Source organism: Carassius gibelio, chromosome A12, assembly GCF_023724105.1.
Source record: "Carassius gibelio isolate Cgi1373 ecotype wild population from Czech Republic chromosome A12, carGib1.2-hapl.c, whole genome shotgun sequence".
Taxonomy (NCBI): Eukaryota; Metazoa; Chordata; class Actinopteri; order Cypriniformes; family Cyprinidae; genus Carassius; species Carassius gibelio.
Window position 1 is genome coordinate 21054468 of NC_068382.1, and position 21645 is coordinate 21076112.

At 35.4% G+C, this 21645-nt stretch overlaps 1 protein-coding gene across 4 annotated transcripts in view; it reads right to left on the minus strand.

Moving 5' to 3' along the window:
- LOC128025454 (protein sidekick-2-like) overlaps positions 1-21645 on the minus strand; it is a 239762-nt gene that overhangs the window by 56204 nt on the left and 161913 nt on the right. For all 4 annotated transcript variants that reach the window (XM_052611852.1, XM_052611850.1, XM_052611851.1 and 1 more), the window contains exons 2-3: positions 10328-10487; positions 1227-1333 (exon numbers count right to left, since the gene is read on the minus strand). In XM_052611852.1, coding sequence (XP_052467812.1) covers positions 1227-1333; positions 10328-10487 — 267 coding nt within the window. The remainder of the gene's footprint in view (positions 1-1226; positions 1334-10327; positions 10488-21645) is intronic.

Genomic DNA, 21645 nt, shown 5'->3' on the forward strand with positions numbered 1-21645 from the left:
CATTTTGTCATCATTCACTCACCCTGATGTCATTCCAACCCTGTATTATTATTACTTATGTATATAACAAAAAGGTGGTCTAAGGTAGAATGTCAGAGGAATAATGAAACTAATACAGTATGTGGTCGGAATGACATGAAGGCGAATAAATGACAAAACTTTCATTGCACGGTGTGGAAGAGATTTCAAAATCAAAGGCAGCGTCTTTAATGTCAAGAGCATTATTCATCAAAAATTCTAATTACGGAAAACCACTTAAAAAATAATAATACAATATCCAGCAAGGCAACGTCCTGCCTTTGATTTCACAATGTCGTTTCCTGTGTATTGACTCTTGTATTTGATTTCCCTCACTTTATCCTTCAAAAGAAACGAAAGGTAATTGGATGTCAATTATTGCACAGGTGCTTGAAAGAGAAACGAGAAAAGCAAAAAAGGCCTTAGTATTTCCATCTCGACCACAAGTGAAGTACTTCCATATTTCCTGATATGAAAGACCATGACAAGAAGCGATGGAAAATAGTTATATTTTGTAACGTATTTCCTGCTACTTTTGGTCAATTTAATGCATCCGTGTTAAATAAAAGTATAAACTATTAAATAATAATAATATTAAATAAATAAAAAAACGAATTATGATAATTATTATATATTGTGTGTGCTGAGAGATGTATGAAAATATAAAGAATTTAACAGCAAATCAGGCACAAATTGTTATATGGATCGAACCCGGATCTTTGAGCAGGAAGTGAGCGAGGAGTGGAGTAATTACAGACTGGAAGTTGCTGTTGCTTCAATCACATACTCCGGCAGAACAAAGTCTAATTTCGATAATGACCGGAAACAGCCGAGGAGAGGTCAGTGGGCAGTGGAACTTGTATCTGGCTTGAAACAGAGACTTGCCACTTTGTTCAAGCGCAGCAGCTGTTCCCCATGCTAAACAGATTATAAAACGGAGGAATGAATTAAATTCTGAGAGAGTGGAGCGACTGGTCGCCACAACCTCATCAATCTAACGAGGAAGTTAGAGAGGACCAGCTGTGGCATTGCAGAGGAGCTTTTAATAAAATGGAGGTACGCCACCTCACCAACAACTGCCGTTCCTGTGAAACACACACACACACACATGCACTAGGGCACAATTCGACCATCTGGTAAAAATCACACATGCAAGGACCAACAAACATCGAAATCCAAAGTGGTTGAGAGTTACTATGGTTACTCACATGCCACTTGTACTTCGGTTCTTCTCTGTAACAACGCCCCGACTCTGTTCCTCACAATACACCGATAGAAGCCAGCATGCGATCTGTCCAGAGATGGTATCAAATACCTGTGAGAGATAAAACTTAGTGGGTTTATTTTCTAAAAGCACAATAATGAGTATGCATCAAGCATGAAGTATTCCTTCACTGCTGTCCTTCTCAAAGCGAACATCTCTGTAATCTGTCAAAACCGTCAGGTTCTCGCACACACTTTTCATTTCAACATATGTTCTTTATCTTTTATAGCGCACACCTGGGAGAATATATAAACAGCTATAAAGTATATATTTTTTCTATATTCCAATCTCATTGTGATGACCTTGAATTCCTCTGACTTAGCGCAGGTGATTACATTATCATCTTCCACTCAGTAGGTGGCGCTCTGACATACACAATGGCTGTGGAAGTAAAAAAAGCGGTTGCAGATTTTAGTAAGGCCTGTGAGTGAGTAAATAACCAAGTCCCAGTAGTTTAACATTCCTCTTCCAGGACCCTCATTACTTGATTTATTGCCGATATGGCAGAAAACCTACTGAAGACCACAGAACTATTAATTACATGCTTGTTGTTCATTTATGAAAGACTGAATCACAAAAACATGAATTTGAATATAACACTTAATAACAGATAACACTCACAGCAATGGATTTCTGCCTTTATAAAGGATTCAGAAAAAAGAAGAAAAAGAAGAAAACACTACCATTCAAATCTTGAATTACAGTAAACTTTTTTTTTAAAGAAATTAATACTGTTATTCAACAAGCACAGGTAAAATTGATCAAAAGTGAACATTCTTTACATATGTAAAAAAAAAAAAAAAAAAAAAAAAAAAATAATAAAAAAAAAAACATGAACTTTCATCAAATAATCTTCAAAATGTCTAATGGTTTTAGTCTGGAGTTTTACAGTAGCTATTGAAGTTTCAGCTTTGTCATCACAGGAATAAATTGAATTTTAAATAATTGTTATAAATTTTACTGTACTATTTACTAATTTTAAAAGTTCTTTAGAAAAATATGAAAACAAAACACCAAACTTTTGAAGAGTAGTTATGAAATTGTATATTTCTATGTGGTTATGTGATTGGCTTAAATAGTTCAAAATAGCACATTTCAAATCTCACGCTGCTGTTGAAATGAATGTGAATGCTAGTGTGCAGCTTTTCTCTTTCGTATACACCAGCTAAAACTTTAATTGACCTCTTATTGTGAAGTGGATGAAATCAGATCATCATCTTCCAGACCATCTTAATTCAGTCAAACCACATTTTCTCTCAGCCCGACTGACCTGAACTCAAATTAAAATGACCTGAAGGCCCATGGGCCACACATTACCGGGCCAGAATGCTCTCCAGCCTCATGGATCAATGATGGAGGAAGATAAAAGAATGAAACTGCACAGAAATGAGCGGGATAAAGGGAAAGAATGCGAGGGGGAGAGGGAGATGAGGAAGACACTCTGCGTTTCGATCTAGATGCTTTAAAAGGCCATTGACCTCAGACGGCAATCAATACAAACAATGGAGTAAAGACAGTAAAGAGACCTGTCCAGACACAGAGAATGAGACTGAGAGTGAAAGAGAGAAAAATTACGAGAGCAAAGAGAGAACATAATGCGAAGAATAAGAAACAAGAAAAAGTCAACAAAAAAGACCAGGATGATAGAGAAATGGAGAAAGAAACTCATGCACACAGGAAGACAACAAGAGTACAGTGAGTGTTTTAGCTATTCAGTCGAGGCATCAATATTATCTGTCACTCAAACTACTGCTGTCTGTAATAGCTTTTTACTTTCAATATACAGTAGTGGCATTTTGTACCATAAGAGTTAAATAAACAAATTAATTTCCATTGTACAGTATTTTTTCTCCATGCTACTCTCTGATTTATGCAGCACAACAAATGTACACCGGAGACATTTTAAGCGGGGAGACAGACCAAATATAACAATAAATGGAAGAAACTGCAAAGCTACAGTAAATATGGCAGGAATATGGAATAAAAATGGAATGGCAAGTACTGACTTGATGTCTTTAAAAACTGTTTTTTGGTAAAAATTAGGAATGGATTAAACAGAAGCTTCACTTGTAGCTTGGCCACAGACGAAAAGAAAAGAAGAGCCAGTGAATACAAAAACAATAATTGAAACTGCTTTGAAATGATAATTGATGTATAATATATTTTATAATTATAAATATATTTTATGTTATTATAAAAAATAAAAATAAATAAATAATATATATATATATATATATATATATATATATATATATATATATATATATATATAAATATAAATATAAATATAAATAAATATAAATATAAATAAATATATATATATATTTATATAGAAAATAAATATTTCAATAAATATTTTGACTCCCAAAAACTGGGGGTTTTATTATCTCTTTTTCAATATTACGAATATTAACACAACTGCTTCACTGATCATGCTTTATGAAATTCTATTAAAAGTATAATATCAATTTCAGCCTTATCAGTTTTTTCATGAGTTTTTCTTCCTTACCATCCTTAGATTTTTACCTGATGTCCTTTAAAACATACCAAATACCAAAAATGCTTAATTCAAAAGGCAAATGTCTGAATTAAAGGCACTTTTAAATAAAGGTACTTTTGAATAAATCCATAGATCCAGACAGAAAAATGAGCATCACATATTTGACCAAAAACAAGTGCCATATAAAAGTCTGAGATTTCTAGAAGAGCAGCTAATGGCTATTATCTGCTCCCACACTGACTCCAGACCTGTAGTTTAACCCGAGACCAGCTGTGTGGGTGCGGAGGAAGATGCCTGCAGTGGTGAAACAGACTGATATAGGGCTTAAATGACGGGCGTCTTGTTAGAAGTCAAGAGTTGAGGCGAGCTGTTATTAACAGACTATAATGAAGTATCAAAAGATATTAGCTTTATAAAGATATGAGGTTAGCGTGTTACAGATCCTGCCAGGCATGGTAAATTACTTCTTGTGTGAAGTATATTAGCGCTAATGGACTAATTAGGAAGTTTGGGGGGCTGGTGGGAGGTATACTTTTTAGTTTGATAGCAAGACGAAGACACATGCCCCGAAATATTTGGCTGCCGTCACCCCTGCAAGCTGCAGCTCAACTGCATCTGATCTCTAGATAACGAGAGAAGACTGTGTTCTGATTATATACACACATTAACATTCAAAGGTTTTGGCGTCGGTAAGATTTCTTTAATGTTTCTGAAAGATGTCTCACTTATGCTCACTAAGGCTGCATTAATTTAATCAAAAATATAGTAAAAACAGTTATATTTGTAAATATTGTTTCAATTTAAAATAGCCGTTTTGTGTTTTGACATATTTTTTAAAAGTAATTTATTTCTGTGATGGCATAGATGAATTGTCAGCAGCCATTATCACAGTCTGTGTCATACGATCCTTCAGAAATCATTGTTGTTTGGTGCTCAAGAATGATTCATTACCCGGTATCTTCTTTTTATTTATTTGAAATATAATTAGTTTTTGTAACATTATAAATGCATTTACTGACACTTTTTTATGATTTGCATGTTTCTTAATTATAATTAATTTGGTATGTTTTACAGGGCATAAAGTAAAAATAAAAAATTAATGTAATGAATATTTGTTCTTCTCTTTTTAATTAATAAAAAAGGCTTAATTTATATTGTATATATATATATATATATATATATATATATATATATATATATATATATATATATATATATATATATATATATATATATATATATATATATATATATATATATTAGGAACAGTAAAGCAGTGTAGCATATTTTTTTTTTCTTATTAATATATACATTTGTTTATTATATTCATTCATAATAATGTATGTGTCTGTGTATATACACACTTTTTCTCTTTTTCAAACTACAGAACTAAGATCTCACTTTAAAGGGCCGAACACTGTTCACTTCCCAGGGCACTATCAGCTATAAGTGGACATATTCTAACAGGTGGTGCTGTGACTCAGCGTTTAACCTTGCAGAGTTTCTTTTGACGAGAAAAATCTCATCACAAGTGGCATATATTCAGGGTGACGTCCTCTCTATCTTCCTTCCCCCCGTTCCTTCTTTCTCTAATGAATATAATTAACCTTTAAAGAGCTGTGAGCTTGTGCAGCAGGTTAAGAGAGTCAGTAGGGGCTGAGGCTTCAGACATTGATTGATTGATGTTCCAGCCAATGGAGCGCAATGTCAGGTCCCTTTAATTAGACTTCCGTTAACGGAGAAGAGAAAGGAGCGAGATAGAGCAAGAAAACACGGGAGGAAAAAAGTAGCAGATGAAGTTCAAACGCCCCTGACTGAGCCGGCTGACAAACAGACACCCGTCTGTGCTGATGTTGCCTTGGCAACCCGTGGCTGTTGGATAAAGTGGTGGTCTGCCTCACTGTGACTTTAACCTATTCACAGAAGCTATTTAGCAACTCCTCAAAGATAGAAAAAGAAAAAGTTTTTATGAAAAGAACTTGTGCATTGACACTGTGGTTCAATAGCCTGTCTACTGGCTCACACACACACACACACACACACATATATATATTATATATATTTTTCTCTAAACTTTCTCTGTACATTATTTTGATTCCAGTCGTGGTGTTGAAAATGCTTTATAAATAAAGTTTAAAGAATGTTATTTATGCTCACAAACATGCTTATACAACACTATGTGGACTTTTTTTTTAATTAAAGACATTTACATCAGGGAATCAATTATGTTGTAAGACCCCTGGAGAGGTCCAAGAACTGCACATCGATATGTAGGGAAATACTGAAAAGGCTTGAATATATACAGCTTTAACTAAAGCTCAAATTGTTTATAATTTGAGTACTCTCACTCTCACCATGGTTCAATTTCAATAATCATTTACAATGAAGGCTGCATTATTTAGTCATACATCTCTGATTTCCTACAATGGTCTGTATAGCTAATGCAAATTAAATTAAAATATTTCATTATATCTAATAATTTAAGTTTCATTTTATAAAACATATTATAAGTAATATATATATTTTTAATCATATTATTATACACTTACAAAGATTTTTACATTTATCTATTTTATAAATTATTTTAAACATTGAATATTACTCATTATTTTGGGATTTTATTTTTTATATGTCAGGTTTCAGTTTATAAGACACAATAGGAAAATAATTCATAATAATTATTTACTATTTATTATATAATCTTTACACACACACACACACACACACATAATTGTCAATATCAGAAATGAGCAAAAACAACAGAATGATACCGTGGCCTTGAGACATTTAGATAATAATAATAAGAAAAAAAATTCTGGACTGAAACCGAAATTTTGGATACACTGACACTGACAAAAATGCTTTTTAATATTTATTAATATTTTCTTAAATTATATTGAATAATATTGTAAGACTTTTCAATTTAATTCAGTAATTTTAATGATAATGAATGAAAAAAAAACAAGCCAATTAAAATGCCATTCTTTTAACGAAAGTAAAATAATAAAATTGAACAGAAGATATATTAATATAAAATATGAATATGTTATTTTTATTAAGTTCCATGCAACAAATATATTCCAAATAAGATTTACTCCTACAACGTTCTTATTATAAGAGCATGTGAGCACAGCACATAGTCACGAGAGGGTAGCGTCATTTTACTAGTGTTGCCCAGTATTACACAATGTTAAATATATTATATGCATATTTAGCAATAAACATTGAATATAGTGTTTTTCAATATAGTATTACATTTAGAAAGTGGTGGCAGGCACTTTATTATAATTCTGTATCTGTATTAAAATTCTATCCAAATTGAGCTGTTGAATTTTAAAACCCATTCTCAACAGAGTTCTGAATGGTACACAACCCTGGCACGAGCTGCATGCTTATGAACATATTCAACAATGTCTGTAAGGTCAGACTGCAACAATTCCATTGGGAGGTTTCTGAAAACTAGATTATGGATGCACTCATGCATACACAGATATAACAGCATGCACACACACACACATAGCACTGGTTGGAAGTCTCATATTTCAGGTGCAGAAGAGAATCCATTAGCCTCGTCTGGACTTAAATCTCTTCTCAGTAAGTGTGTTGGTATCGGGTCACACATATCCAGAAGGCATCACAACAGACCACGCTAATGTTTACATGAATACAGAAGAAAACAGAATGCTTCATCTGCTCCAGTGCCGTCTTTGACATCACATGGATTCAGGCAAGAAGAATGAACGGAAGCAAGCAGGTCTTATTGTACAGACCTACGCTGCAGGTGATTCAATTTGTTGGGAGTGAAACGCAACATTGGCTCAGCCTGCGGGTGCTGTTACGGGAAGCACTGATAACATCTGCTGCCTATAGAATAATCAGAGCATATAGTTGATGAATTGCACAGCCTTTAAATTACCAAACAACAGTGGTACATGCTGTTGTGGTGATACTAATGGCACGGATGTTGGAATTAGAAAATGATATTTGCTTATATAAGAAGCAAAGAGAGACCTATACTTTAAAAGAACAGTTCATAGAAATACAAATGAAGAGTTTGGTTCCAAAACGCAATAAACACCATTTTTAAAAATGAGTATTGTATCTGGTCAGTATGCGATATGCGATAATCGCAGGGTTATCTGGTCATGTTTTCTCCATTTTTTTTACAAACAGTAACAAATGCCATCCTCCCTTTTTAACAGAATTTGATATATCTGCTCATCCAATCACAACGCACCATTCCACGCACTAGATAGTAATGGCAGTGCTTTAATTATTGGCATTCTAGTTTTCCTCATCGACATCTACAGGCTGCATGATAAATTAAATATGATTGTCATGCGTATTTCGTCAGTAAAGCTGGTTCTGTGTTTAATAGTACCGGTAAATCTCCATCACGTACTTTTAGATGGAAATTATTCAGATGCATTTTATACACAGAGCCGTAGATCACTTTTCAAGCAAGGCTATATCGCGTTCATTAGATGAATCACATTCAATTATGAATGCGATATTGCGTAGGTTGTCAGTGTTAGGGTTTTTATTAATGCCATTTATGTTTTTGTTAACACAGCACATAGCAACAGTCAACTAAATGGATGTGACATGGCAAAGATGAATGCACTTTTGGAAGTTGAGTATAAGGTACATTGTAAGGTACATTTCTCCAAATCTAGTCTGATAAAGAAACAAACATATCTATATCTTGGATAGCCTAAGGGTGAGTAAATTTTTCAGCAAATGTAACTTTTTGAGTGGTTTAATGTCTGTAAAGGCTGCTTTATTTTATAAATAACATAATTAATGGCATTGGCTCTACAGAGTATTGATTTATTTATTGGTATTAGCCTCAAATTTCCTAAATATACACCCCGAAAATACAATGTACCAAGTATTTGTAGAACCCCCCCCCCCCCCCCCCCCCAAAAAAAAATGGTGACAACAGATCTGTGAAAAGAACCAAGCTATAAGAAATTTGAACTGTTACATCACATTTTTTTAATTTATTTTTTGCTTATCTCTTTCCTTAGCATACACTATTTTCCCAAAATTCCTTCTAAAAGTGTGTAAATATTGTGTTGGCATGTATCTCTACAGGTAGATGTGTAAATGGAGTGAAAATCTAAACAGTGCCAATGAGAATGCATGCATATAGCAGTATTTTATAGGATCTTTAACTGAATTTTTATGAGAACACTCAGTGGGAACTTGTCGCTGCCATCCTGCAGACAAGGCAAATTACTGCACTGAACTCTCGTTAAGTTGTGCAGATCCAGTGTGAAATTGTCCCCGTTAATGTGAAAATATGGTCTGAGAGTCAGCCGTGATAGGAACTTGTTTACTGAGATTTCAGCACAAGAAATAGAAACCACAGAGTGCAAACTGGTGAAAAGTACCAAATGATAAAAGAACGAAAAAACTGAGGATGGCCTTAAAACATATCTGCAAGACATTAATAAAAAAGGCTGTGCATTTTAGTTTACTTTTTAAATTTAAAATTAGACGAAAGCAAATCTACTTTCACTGACCGCCAAACACACAGTGGTTGTTTCAGGCAGGTCAGACTGCTTTAAAAAAATAAAAATAAAATGCTAAACTAAACTCAATCTATGAAAGGCGTAATTGCCTTTTATTTTAAGATGGAGTAGGTGAAATAATTTGAACATTGAAAAATGACATAGTCCCATTTAAATTCAGCCGATCAGATGCCCAGGCAGGCTGTTGTCATTAGCGCCACAGTAGCAGAGTCAGCTGAGCTGGCATTAGAGAACAACACTACTGCCAGACAACAATTGATTGAGCTCATTTGGGAAAGTCTCCTTTGCGTACGTGAGAAGCACACACACACACACACTTATGTGTCAGGGGACTGGGAAAGGAAAGGTCATTGTGAGAGCTGGGATGCTTTTAAATGACAATTCATCACTCTTTCTATTTGCACAGATGAGCATCCGTTGCCAAATTACCATTCGGCTTTTGCTGACCTTGCCACTTTCACAAGCCTTCACATGTCATGGGGGGAACCCTGTGACACAGGAGACATCCCATTCAAACACAAGTCTGTACCATCCAAAAACTGAGTTTCAGCCGGGTTTATTTTGTATTAAAGTAGAAAGTCTTAGTCCTGATCAATAATAGTGACCTCTAGATGTGTCTGATTTATGACCTGGTGTACCACTCAGGCATAACAAGAAGAGGCACTAGATTTTGTGAATAAAATAAAATAAAATAAAACTTTTTCTGTTCATACCAGAAGTCAGATTAATTAGTTAATTAATTAATTAATTCATCCTACTTGCATAAAAATTATATAGTATTTATCAAAATGAATTAAAACTGTGAAATGCAAATTCTAAATATGACGCACACCTGTAATAATTAAATATGTTAATTTTATCAATTAATGTATTTGCTACTGGCCTTTGATGATTCAGTTCAACCATAATAATAAGCAAAAACGACTTTAGATAAACTAACAGTTATGCTTCATTGTTAATAAGTGAAGCAAATCAATTATTTTTACACACATGAAAACACACACTGACCTGTACTCCAGCGAGAAGCGCGTGATCTCTGTGTCGTTGTGGATCCATTTAAACTCCAATGGCCAGCTCCCCTCGGCCATACAAGTTAGAACCAACCGGTTCCTTTCCAAGTGCAACTGACTCGGTACCGGCTCTGTTTTAAAGTATGGAGGAACATCATCTGCAGAAAGACACAAAGAAAGAGGGAGAATGTAAGGAAGAGGGAACTGTTTATTTGTTCTGCACCAGGTAAACATGACCAGCTAATGTTCATAGGCTCTTGCTGTATCACACCCTCATTTGCATATTGAATTTTAAACATGCCCTGTTGTCTTGTGTGAAGTAAAAAACAAAAAAAAACAACAACAAAAAAAAAACCCTTATTAATTCTAGTCATGTCTCTATATGTAAGGTCATTTTGTAACACACAGCATATAGTCATGTCCGGTCAGTTAAAGTGCACGGCACTCATTCACATCTAAGAATCTGTTCTTCCAATGGAAAGATGCTGGGAGCAGATGGAGCTGATATCCCATTCCTGTAGGATGAATATCAGGAGAGCTACTCCAACAGATACTACTCCAACACGCAGAGCCAGTGACTACAATTTCGATTCTGATCCTAATCATGGGTGTAAATATAGACCAAATTAATTGGACGGTTGGATAATACAATTATAAGATTGAATGATAATCAAACATTAAAATTAAACTGTCAGAATGATCTATTAGGCAGACGGTTTGTGGTATCGCTCTAGTTTCACTAATCCAAGTTTTAGCTCCTCTATTGAGAACAAAAGCAATAGAGAAATTAATACAGATTTTGCATATTTCCATTACGGTCTTCACTGTTGAGTAGATATGTATGAATGGATATATACAGATGTAAAGTTCTTAAATATTAGATTATATTTTTATTGAATCAAAAACATACAAAGAAACCAATGGTTAATGAACAACTCTTGGTTGGAAGAGGAATTGATGGAATAATTTAAAATATATATAACATCCCTTCTCATGTACAGCAATAGCCGAGAATTAACTTCTTACTAACAATGGACATTGTACCTGAAATACACCGAAAAATAACTGAAATCTGATCAGGCGATGCGAATTGATGCCCACCCCAACTAAACATATTACATAAAAAATACCGCACATTTCTTCATGCATAAATCTTTGTTATGAGCATAAAAAGGTGCCCTTTTAACTTTAACGTTCATACATTTACTAAAAAAATGTTTTGAGAATAGTCATACACTTCTTCTTGTCTTCCTGCAATACTAAATGGGCCACGATAGCCATATTATCCCAAAAAGCGTATACCGATTAGACAAAATAGTGTGCATACTTTCGAAAATCCATTGGAAACATTCCAGCATCTATGCATTTTGAGACAGGCCTATTATTTCACATGTACTACGACTCAGGACACATTGATCCTAATCGTGCATGCTATTTAGGATGGATAGCATGCAAATTAGGATTCGACTACTGCAAAGTCTTAAATAGCCTAAAAAAGCGTTAAAGATGCAGAAGCCAGAGGAAGACACAGGCTAGACGAGGAGGAGGAGGGGCATTAATGTGATGCATGGTTTGGGATATTCACAAAGTCTTATGAAAATGAGTTGGAAGGATTCGCGCATGAGAGATTTGATTAGACGGGCGAGGCTAATTGTTCCCAAGCGTTTCGAACCCCACTTTTATCTCTGATAGAGAGATAAAGATGCAGACAGCCAGAAAGAGAGAGAGACTGAGAACGAGCAATACAGTTAAAACAGGCAGAAGACATTGATCATCGATGAGTATCAGGGCTTGCGTTTCTCCCTCTCATTAGAGAACAAATGATCTGGCCGACTAAAAGCCTTAATGATCCATCAATGGAGCTAACAAACACTCTGATGGGCCTCCAAGGGGCCGAACGGAGCAGAGATATCACAGTCTCTATTACTGATGCAGTAAATGGCAGAAAAGATGGGATAATGCCCTTCTGTAACCTTACATGAGCAAACCAGTAACAAGTACTTTGGGACCAAATTGTGTAAATTGTAAAGGGGCTTATGGGACCCATATCTTCACTGACAGATACGAAAGAGACAGTGGGTGGAAAGAGGCCTTTGAAAAAAAAGCAGTCAGATTACCACTGCAAGTCTTGAGAGAAAAACTGCCTTAAAGGGCGCTGGCGTTAGATGTAAACAGTCAAAAGCTGTAAATTCTAGAAATTGTTTTGAAAAAGCCTTTCAGAGGGGTTCGAGACGCTCTCAGGAGATACAATGCAATTACGGTGCCTTTGCTTCTCCTGTGCTTGTTATCGTGAGTGTACAGAACGAAAGGGGTCAGACGGGGTTTCTCAGGGGGCCGCGGTAGTTGATTTGGTGACAGGTCATAAGAGGCCTGGTGGCTGGTGTCACAAAAGGCACCAATATCTCCACAAGCATTATGTGGAGAATTACACTTCTTAACTTATTAACGAGTATCTCACACACACATATGCGCATATGCTCTGCCCAGGGGTTAACATCCATAATTAAACCCGAGCAATGTGGTTTCTATTAAAAGTCTAACTCGCTTTCTCTCATAATGAGCGATTATGCGTCAGACTCATTAAAGAGAACCGAGGTGTGACCTGCTTACAAACACACATACACGCACAATAATACAAACATGCAAATGTGCATGCAATAAAGCAGGTACATCATAAAACAATGAAAACGCAAAATCATGAAACCTAGAATCTAAGGATGTCTCCTTGCCTAAACCCAAGTTCATTGGTTTCCTTGCACATGGTATTTTTGGACCTGAACCATGAGTACAAATAGCAGCCGTTTATTACTGTAACAAGGTAACTGCTCCAGTTTTACTGTGTTATTGGAGTATTTGTACTAGTTTCTCCATTTTGAGATAAATATCAACAGCTGATAACCATGTATGCTTTGCAGATATATTAACTCTATATTTTGTCTTTTTAGAAATCTATCAACAAGCCTTGTCAACTGATAATAAACAACTTGTGTTTTATTTTTTTTTAATAAATATTAAATTATTAAAATGCATTGGTTAAATTGTAAAAGATAAAACAGAATTTAAAATGTAAAAATACAGAAATTAATAAAAATAATAATAATGATAAAGCAATTTTGTGTGCTTCTCATTTGCTGTTAAATGTATTATTTACAATAACATTCAAACATTTTGGGTAAGTATGTTTTGTTGTTGTATTTTTTTTAAATCAAATATGTGCAGACATTGTAGGCATAAGAGACTTCTGTCAAAAACATGAAAAGAAAAAATCGTACTGACCCAAAACTTTTATAAGCAGCTGTAAATATCTGCATTACATCGACCCTTAATCACAGAGCTATGGAAACAGTTTACTTTAACATTGATGTCAAAGAAGTTAATGCTAAAAACATATGCAACACTTTGTCTATGTCTCTGCCAAAATCACATGACCTGTAAAACCATACCTCCATCAAACAAACTTGGGCCTGCTCCAAAAGCTATAACTCTATTCTAAACAAAAACAAATGAAATACATTCATATGTAAATATCTTGCTCCCAGCATCTCACTGGAATATAATTTTAATCCCAACATGGCCTACATAAAAAAAAAAAAAAAAAAAAAAAAAAAAAAAAAAAAAACAGCCTCATGATTTCTACAGCACTCTACTGCAGACGAATTCAGAGAAGGAAGACAGACTTCTGCACTTCAGGCATTTCCCTCAGTGTCGTCCCTGCTGTCTGTCTTCTATTCACATACATATATATATATATATATATATATATATATATATATATATATATATATATATATATATATATATATATATATATATATATATATATATATATATATATATATATATATATATATTTCATATAGTCTGTGGAGCCTGAGGATAAAGTTCACACACACACACACACACACACACACACACACACACACACACAGAAAGAAGCAGGGAATGACAGGTGGATGAAGTCAGTTGGACATGGAAACAAATACTGTACACCTAAAGCATGCAAAAGGTAAAATACTATATAAAACTAAACACACTAAAATGAACAATAACAAGCAACACTATATTTTTACAGACTTCATCTCCGACCCAGTTCCCCACACATCTTCAACCACCATGTCACCGGGGCAGAGTCATTGCTGAAGTACTGTTTGTCTTTATTTAGCCAGTACGCATGTGGCACCATGACAGTCTCTAACCTCTTCCCAGACAGACATTCAGTACAAGGCCAGCATTCACGTCTGCACAATTAGAGCTAAGTTTTATTGCTCAGTGGGTTGCTCTTTCATTGGACAGACAATTTAATTGAACTCTCCATTATTTAAGTATCTCCGATGTTTCTGCCAAAATTCTGTAGGAGAAATAAAACAGAAACAACCAGTAATTGTTATTGGAATTCATACTGATAATTCTTTATTTTGATTCCAGGCTTCAGTGTCTTGGAAATCTCACATTTAAAAATATTCAAATAGAAAACTGATATTTTTATTCTAACAATATTTCACAAAATTACAGTGTTTTACTGTTTTTGATCAAATATGTGCATGTTTGTGTCATGTTTGAGTTGAAAATTACAAGAACACCTGCACTGTACATGAAATTGTGAAGCATTGACAGACACACAGACTCACACACTCTTTCTAACTCTGTAACATCTGTACTTCATCCAGGTCTTAGGAGAATGCCTGTAAGGATTCAGTCAAAACAACTGAACCTTGTAATAGATTGTCATGAGAAAGTCTAGGATCGAACTAGGTAATGTCTTGAAAATGAATCACAGTCCAGATGGCTTGATTGAACTTTTCCAGACCCACACACTCTTGCTCCCTCTCTAGAAAAACACTGACTTCACAAAGGCTGATAACACAGTGACTCTGTCTGTCTGTGTGCATCAGTGTGTGTGGGCGAACTGCTTTAATTTCCCCACAGTAGCTAGCTGGAATAAAATCTCTCCAGTGGACTGGCTGCACTAAGCAAATTATGGCATTATGATTATGGAAAGCAAATCTAATCCCATAATACAGCAGACGGTATGGCGGTGGCATCTTCAAGAGAGTGTCGGCAGGGACGGAAACGGTTTCATCGCATATGGAGCAAGAGATATGTCTCTATAAAGCCTGCAGAAACATATTACAGTAATGAAGAATGCATTTTCTATGGGCTTACAACACAAACACACCCAGAATAGTCCGAAGACAGATTTAAGATGGATTGTCAGATTACAGACAACTGTTTCATGACAGGTGCAATTACACCGCATCACTTCAGCTCAGCGGGTGAGATGCTGTTTTAATTTAGCTTTGAATATGGATATGCAAAGGCAAACTATCTGAGTCAACAATCTGAACTATTGCCTGTTTAGCTAAAAGATCTCCATGGATATTATCACAAACATCACAGACACAAAAGCTGGTAAACAGACCATGTATTATTAAAAGTGAAGGACACTGACTTAATTTTCCAGCACTCTGGGGCCCCAGGGGGCCTGACCCGACCACTCTCCACCTCTGCAGTTTAACAGTACGTGTCCACTGGTGTGGAATGAGCAGAGGTCTGTGGCCGTTTCTAATTCATTGTCTATGGGAGCTGAGCAACAGGCTCATGCGGAGGATTGTGGGGTCTCGGAAGTTTAACTTTATGCAAACAAGATTCCAAAAAAAATGTGTTTGAAGAATCTGTGACAGTTTAAACATTTCAGGAATAAAACTATAATTTCAATGTATATATCCAAAATAAATACAAATGATATTTTCACACTTATACAGTATTGCATAATTTGTTAAAATTACAGCTTGACTGGAAATGTCACACAAATTTAGTCCCCATTTAGATTGTGTGTGTGTGTTCATATCTCAGTAAGTTCTTTAATCTGAGGAACTTCTCAATTTGCTACTATTAGACAAAGAACAGAAACAATCACTCAGGTATAATTGTCCTAATTGCTTCCGCCCTGGCAGGGTGAAAGGAGGATCATGGGAACTTTGCCAGCACAGTGGAGATGAATGCGGGACACTATTATCCAAGCACTCTTGGCGTTCTCCTATTTTCATTTAAGAGCAGATGAACATGTAATGTGACGTGACGTGACATTCAGCCAAGTATGGTGACCCATAATCAGAATTCATGCACTGCATTTAACCCATCCAAAGTGCACACACACTGTGAACACACACACAGAGCAGTGGGCAGCCATTTATGCTGCGGCGCCCGGGAACAGTTGGGGGTTCGGTGTCTTGCTCAAGGGCACCTAAGTCATGATATTGCTGGCCCGAGATTCGGGAAGGGTTAGGAGTCAAACTCTCCAACCACTAGGCTACAACTTTCCCTGATGAGCATGATCAGAACTATAATGATGACAGTACTTCTAATGGACTTAATATTATTCTACTATTATATCTACTAATTCTACTATTCTACCTATTTGGAAAGGACAAACAATGGTCAATTTCTATTCCTTTCTTTCATTACAGTTATGAATTTATTTGTTTATGATTCTCTACATGTCTTTAAGGGTAATGTGGGAGTAATTGAGCACTTTCTCTACTGCTAAAACCAGACAGCACTAGGTGCATAATTACAAATGCATAGACTTTAACAAAGCCGTAATCTGTGAGCCCTGAACTAGTGTGTCTTTAGAGCTCATTAAGTCAATGCACTCAGAAACTACCCTCACAGTTGAATGTTATGGCTATTTTTCACATTGTCACTGCCATAGGTCAAGAGTCTACTTCACACCATGCCAGGACAACCACCTTTTTTAACCCACGCCGTTTCATTTCTACTATGGACGAATAATTTTTCATCCTTGGGTCACTGGATTGACTTTTGACTTAAAAGAGGTTACACTTGAGGATCAGAATAGCATCTGCAAAAAAAAAAAAAAAAATCCAAGGTAAAGTTTTGAGTTTACATGCATGCATCTACCTTTTTTATATTCTTTTTCCATGGTGGAAACAAGCTTTCTTAACATACATCATACAGCACTTCAGAAAGGGCTTTTCTTCAGTGACTTTTAATTTAATCGTTAAAATATATTGTTTAGTGCTATAAGCATACAGCTGTTATGCAATGTTGGGTTTGTGATGACTGGAGGGTTCTGTTCCGATGGGTCTTTATGGAAGATGATACATAAAGACCTTGAACAGTCAGGCCAGACTAATCTTTAATTCACCTTTAATGAGCTTCTAATGAAGAAACCATTTCCTATTAAACTGTGTGTGGTTTGTGTACAGAAAAGAAAACACGAGGGCTAAGAGAAACGATTGCCTTCGATTGATTTTGGCTTATATCAGAACCATTATTGACAACATTACAGCACACTGATGAGACCAAGAGGAGTTTCCCACTACCAGTGTGAATCCAAACCAAACATACTGTGCAATCCAAGCCAACATGGCCTCTACATGCAGACCTCTGTCTAGTCTGACTATAGCTTCAGGTAGCTGCCTCTACTACTGAATAGAGATCAGTCAGAGATCAGAATCATGTTTGGCCCTCAACTCTGCTTCATATGCCAGCTCCTTGCCCAATTGCCCAGCAGCTGCCAATACACTTGCGGAGTTAATGGTTCCTTCCGGCAGAATCCATCAGATAGTGAGTAACAGGTAAGACTCAATGCAGACCTGTTGCATCACAACTTGGGTCTAGTTTGTTTGCATTAAGACATTAAGATTACAATCAATCAATTCTCTAAATTGAAAATAAATATTATATTAGTAGCATCCAACATTCTGCATATCTGTACACAGGTTTTATTTATTAAACTGGTCTGTATCTGCTATATAACATAAAAATGATATATATATATATATATATATATATATATATATATATATATATATATATATATATATATATATATATATATATATATAAAAGATAATTTAAACTATAAATTAAACAGCTAGGAGTCAAATCACACACATTTATACATACGTGTACCTAATAAAGTGCATATATATATATATAGACGTCTAAATGTGGTGAAGAAGACTTGCTGAAGTTCAAATGAGCATCAGAATTGGGAAGAAAGGGCATTAAAGTGACTTTGAACATGGAATGGCTGTTTATGCCAGGCGGGCTGGTCTGAGTATTTCAAAAACTGCTGATCTACAGGGATTTTCACGCACAACCATCTCTAGGGTTTACAGAAGAATGGTCCAAAAAAGAGAAAATATCCAGTGAGCAACAGCTGTGTGGAAGAAAATGCTTTGTTGTTGTCAGAGGAGAATGGGCGGAGATGATAGAAAGGCAAAAGTAACTCAAATAACCACTTGTTACAACCAAGGTATGCAGAACACCATCTCTGAACAGACAACATGTCGAACCCTGAAGCAGATGGGCTACAGCAGCAGAAGACCACCCGGGTGCTGCTCCTGTCAGCTAAGAACAGGAAACAGAGGCTACAATTCACACAGGCTCACTAAAATTGGACAATAGAAGATTGGAAAAATGTTGCCTGGTCTGATGAGTCTTGGTTTCTGCTGTAACATTCAGATGGTAGGGTCAGAATTTGGTGTAAAGAACATGAAGGCATGGACCCATCCTGCCATGTCTTAATGGTTCAGGCTGGTGGTGGAGGTGTGATGGTGTGGGAAGAGTTTATTGGCACACGTTGGGGACCTTGGTACCAATTGAGCATAGTTTAAACACCACAGCCTACCTGAGTATTGATGCTGACCATGTCCATCCCTTTATGACAACAGTGTGCTCATCTTGTGATGGCGACTTCCAGCAGGATAATGCACCATGTCACAAAGCTTAAATCATCTGAGACTGATTTCTTATACATGACAATGACTTTACTTTACTCAAATGCCCTCCACAGTCACAAAAGAAAATGAAAAACAAAGTAAGTTTTCAGGGCAGATTTAAAAGTTGAGAAGGTTTGGGCGGATCTGATTAGGCTATTTCATAACTTAGGACCAATGAACGCAAATGTGCTATCACCCCTGTTTTTAAGTCTGGTTCTAGGAACATATAGTAAATCATAGTCCGTAGATCTAAGTGATCTAGACTGAGAAAGCAGATGCAGTAGTTCAGATAGGTACTGTGGTGCCTGGTTCGGCAAAGATTAAAAATAAATCAAGAACTGAAATCAATTCTGTATTTGACTGGTAACCACTGAAGCAATATCAGAACCTGTGTAATGTGATCACTTTTACTTTTCCATCTGGGGAGCCAGGCTGCACCATTTTGAACTATAAGTGTGTGTCAAGTCTGTGATGCACCAATGTACAAAGAGTTACAATAGACTAGTCGAGACGTTACAATTGCATGCATGACAGTTTCCAGATTCTTACCAGACAAAAAAGGACTTAACCTTTTCTCAAAGTCGAAGATGATAGAAACAAGACCTAACAACAGCACATGTCTAAATCAGTGGCATTCATCAACAACAGGTCAATACTGGGTGGTTTCACATATTTATTTAGTTTTTATTTATATTCATATTTATTGAGTGTAAAGGGAAGGGACTGGCATCCCTAAATCTAAATGACTGACAGAAATAATATAAAAAACATCTAAGAAGGACAGCAAAAAGACAATCTAAGGTAATGAAAGTGTATGGACGTGTATGCAGGTTCATCTTCTCTTCTGGACATAATCAACATACACTGTCTCTCTCTGTCTGTCTCCAGGCCCAGCTGCTCTACCAAAGCAGCCAATTTTACTGAGACCTCTATTAAGTGGCCTGTCCATCTTCTCCTCTGCCCCGCCCCTTTAAGTTACTCTGTCCACCTGAGTGACGATGTCATTAACGGACAGCATGCTGAGTGACGGCTCTCTCAACCAGTCAGTCCATCAATGTGCGAGTGATTGACAGCTCCAATGACCCCATCATTCTATTACACACTTCCATAAATGTGTGATCTCCTCCCACTCAAAATGCCATGAGCGGCGGAGAACTTTCTAGGCTTGTCAGTAGGATCAGACATCTTCATTTCCCACAGAGAACTTTGCAAATGAACAACAGTGATGAAAAGAGTGTGAGAGGAAAGACTGTTGTCATATGTTTGTACTATTGCTTGTTTGCTGCCCTTTGTAGGACAGTGCGCATAGAATTTAGACATGAAATGTCAAAAAATGCTGTGCAACGAAATTAATCTTGAGCACTATTGAGGAAATTGGGAAAAGGTTTTAGAATATGAATTTATTTCTTTCTATAACTCAGCATGCAAATAAATAAATAATAATAATAATAATAATAATAATGATGATGATGATGATGATGATGTGACTGAACTGTGTTACTTTACTATGATTGAGATACTATTATTGTTTTTATTCACATTTGGAGAATTTTTTATCATTTTAGAAAAAAAAGTTTTTAAGTTTTATTGGTTTTAATTTTAGTTTCAGTTTTAGTTAACTAATCCGGATTATGGATATAATAATAATTATAATTGTTATTAGTAGTTAATAATATACAAATAGTAGGATAAAATAAAAAATAAAACAACACGAAACCTGTCCAGATATTGATATAGTTTTTAGTTCAAACTAATAATAAAAAAAATAAAATAAATAAATAAATAAATAAATAAATAAATAAATAAATAATAATAATAATAATAATAATAATAATAAATTAATATTTCTCTTCAGTTTTTATATTTACTCAATAGCTTTTATACTTAATATACAAATAATAATAATAATAATAATAAAATAATAATAATAATAATAATAAATGTTATAACCCTTTTGAACCATGCGCTGCCCTATAACATGAGTGTAGTCCCACTTGATAATGAGCAGGTCCTGAGAATAGCCCTGGTGTTAATAAATGAGAAAATCACACTCTATTCTGATGGAGGATATCACACATTCTGATGTACTTCATATAGCACATAGTTATGGAGAAACATCATCAAACATGTGCAACTCACATCCATATTTAATGGGAAGGTAAATCACCATTTAGTGCCATCCGTATGACCTTAAAAACAGCTTTAAGGATGAATCATGGAAAATCATTTGTGAGCAATGATCAGAAAAAACCTGTTAAAAGCTGAGAAGATGGGGCACTGCAGCAAATGTCAAAAAAATATTTTTGTTAAGAAGAATGTGTCTAAGCACAACTGCCTGTCTCATGCAATCTGAAAAAATAAAGCCATTTAGCCACAGAAGGTAAAGGCCAGGTTTTGTTTTTCTTTTCACACTGGTATATTAATATAATATGATCATTTTATTATTATTATTATTATTATTTTTTTGTATAAATTCACCCCATACAACTCATAAAAGCAAAGTAAACTGTGACCGCTCAAAGGTTTGCCTGTGCGATACTAAGTCCCGGTCCATTGGTCTCTTTAG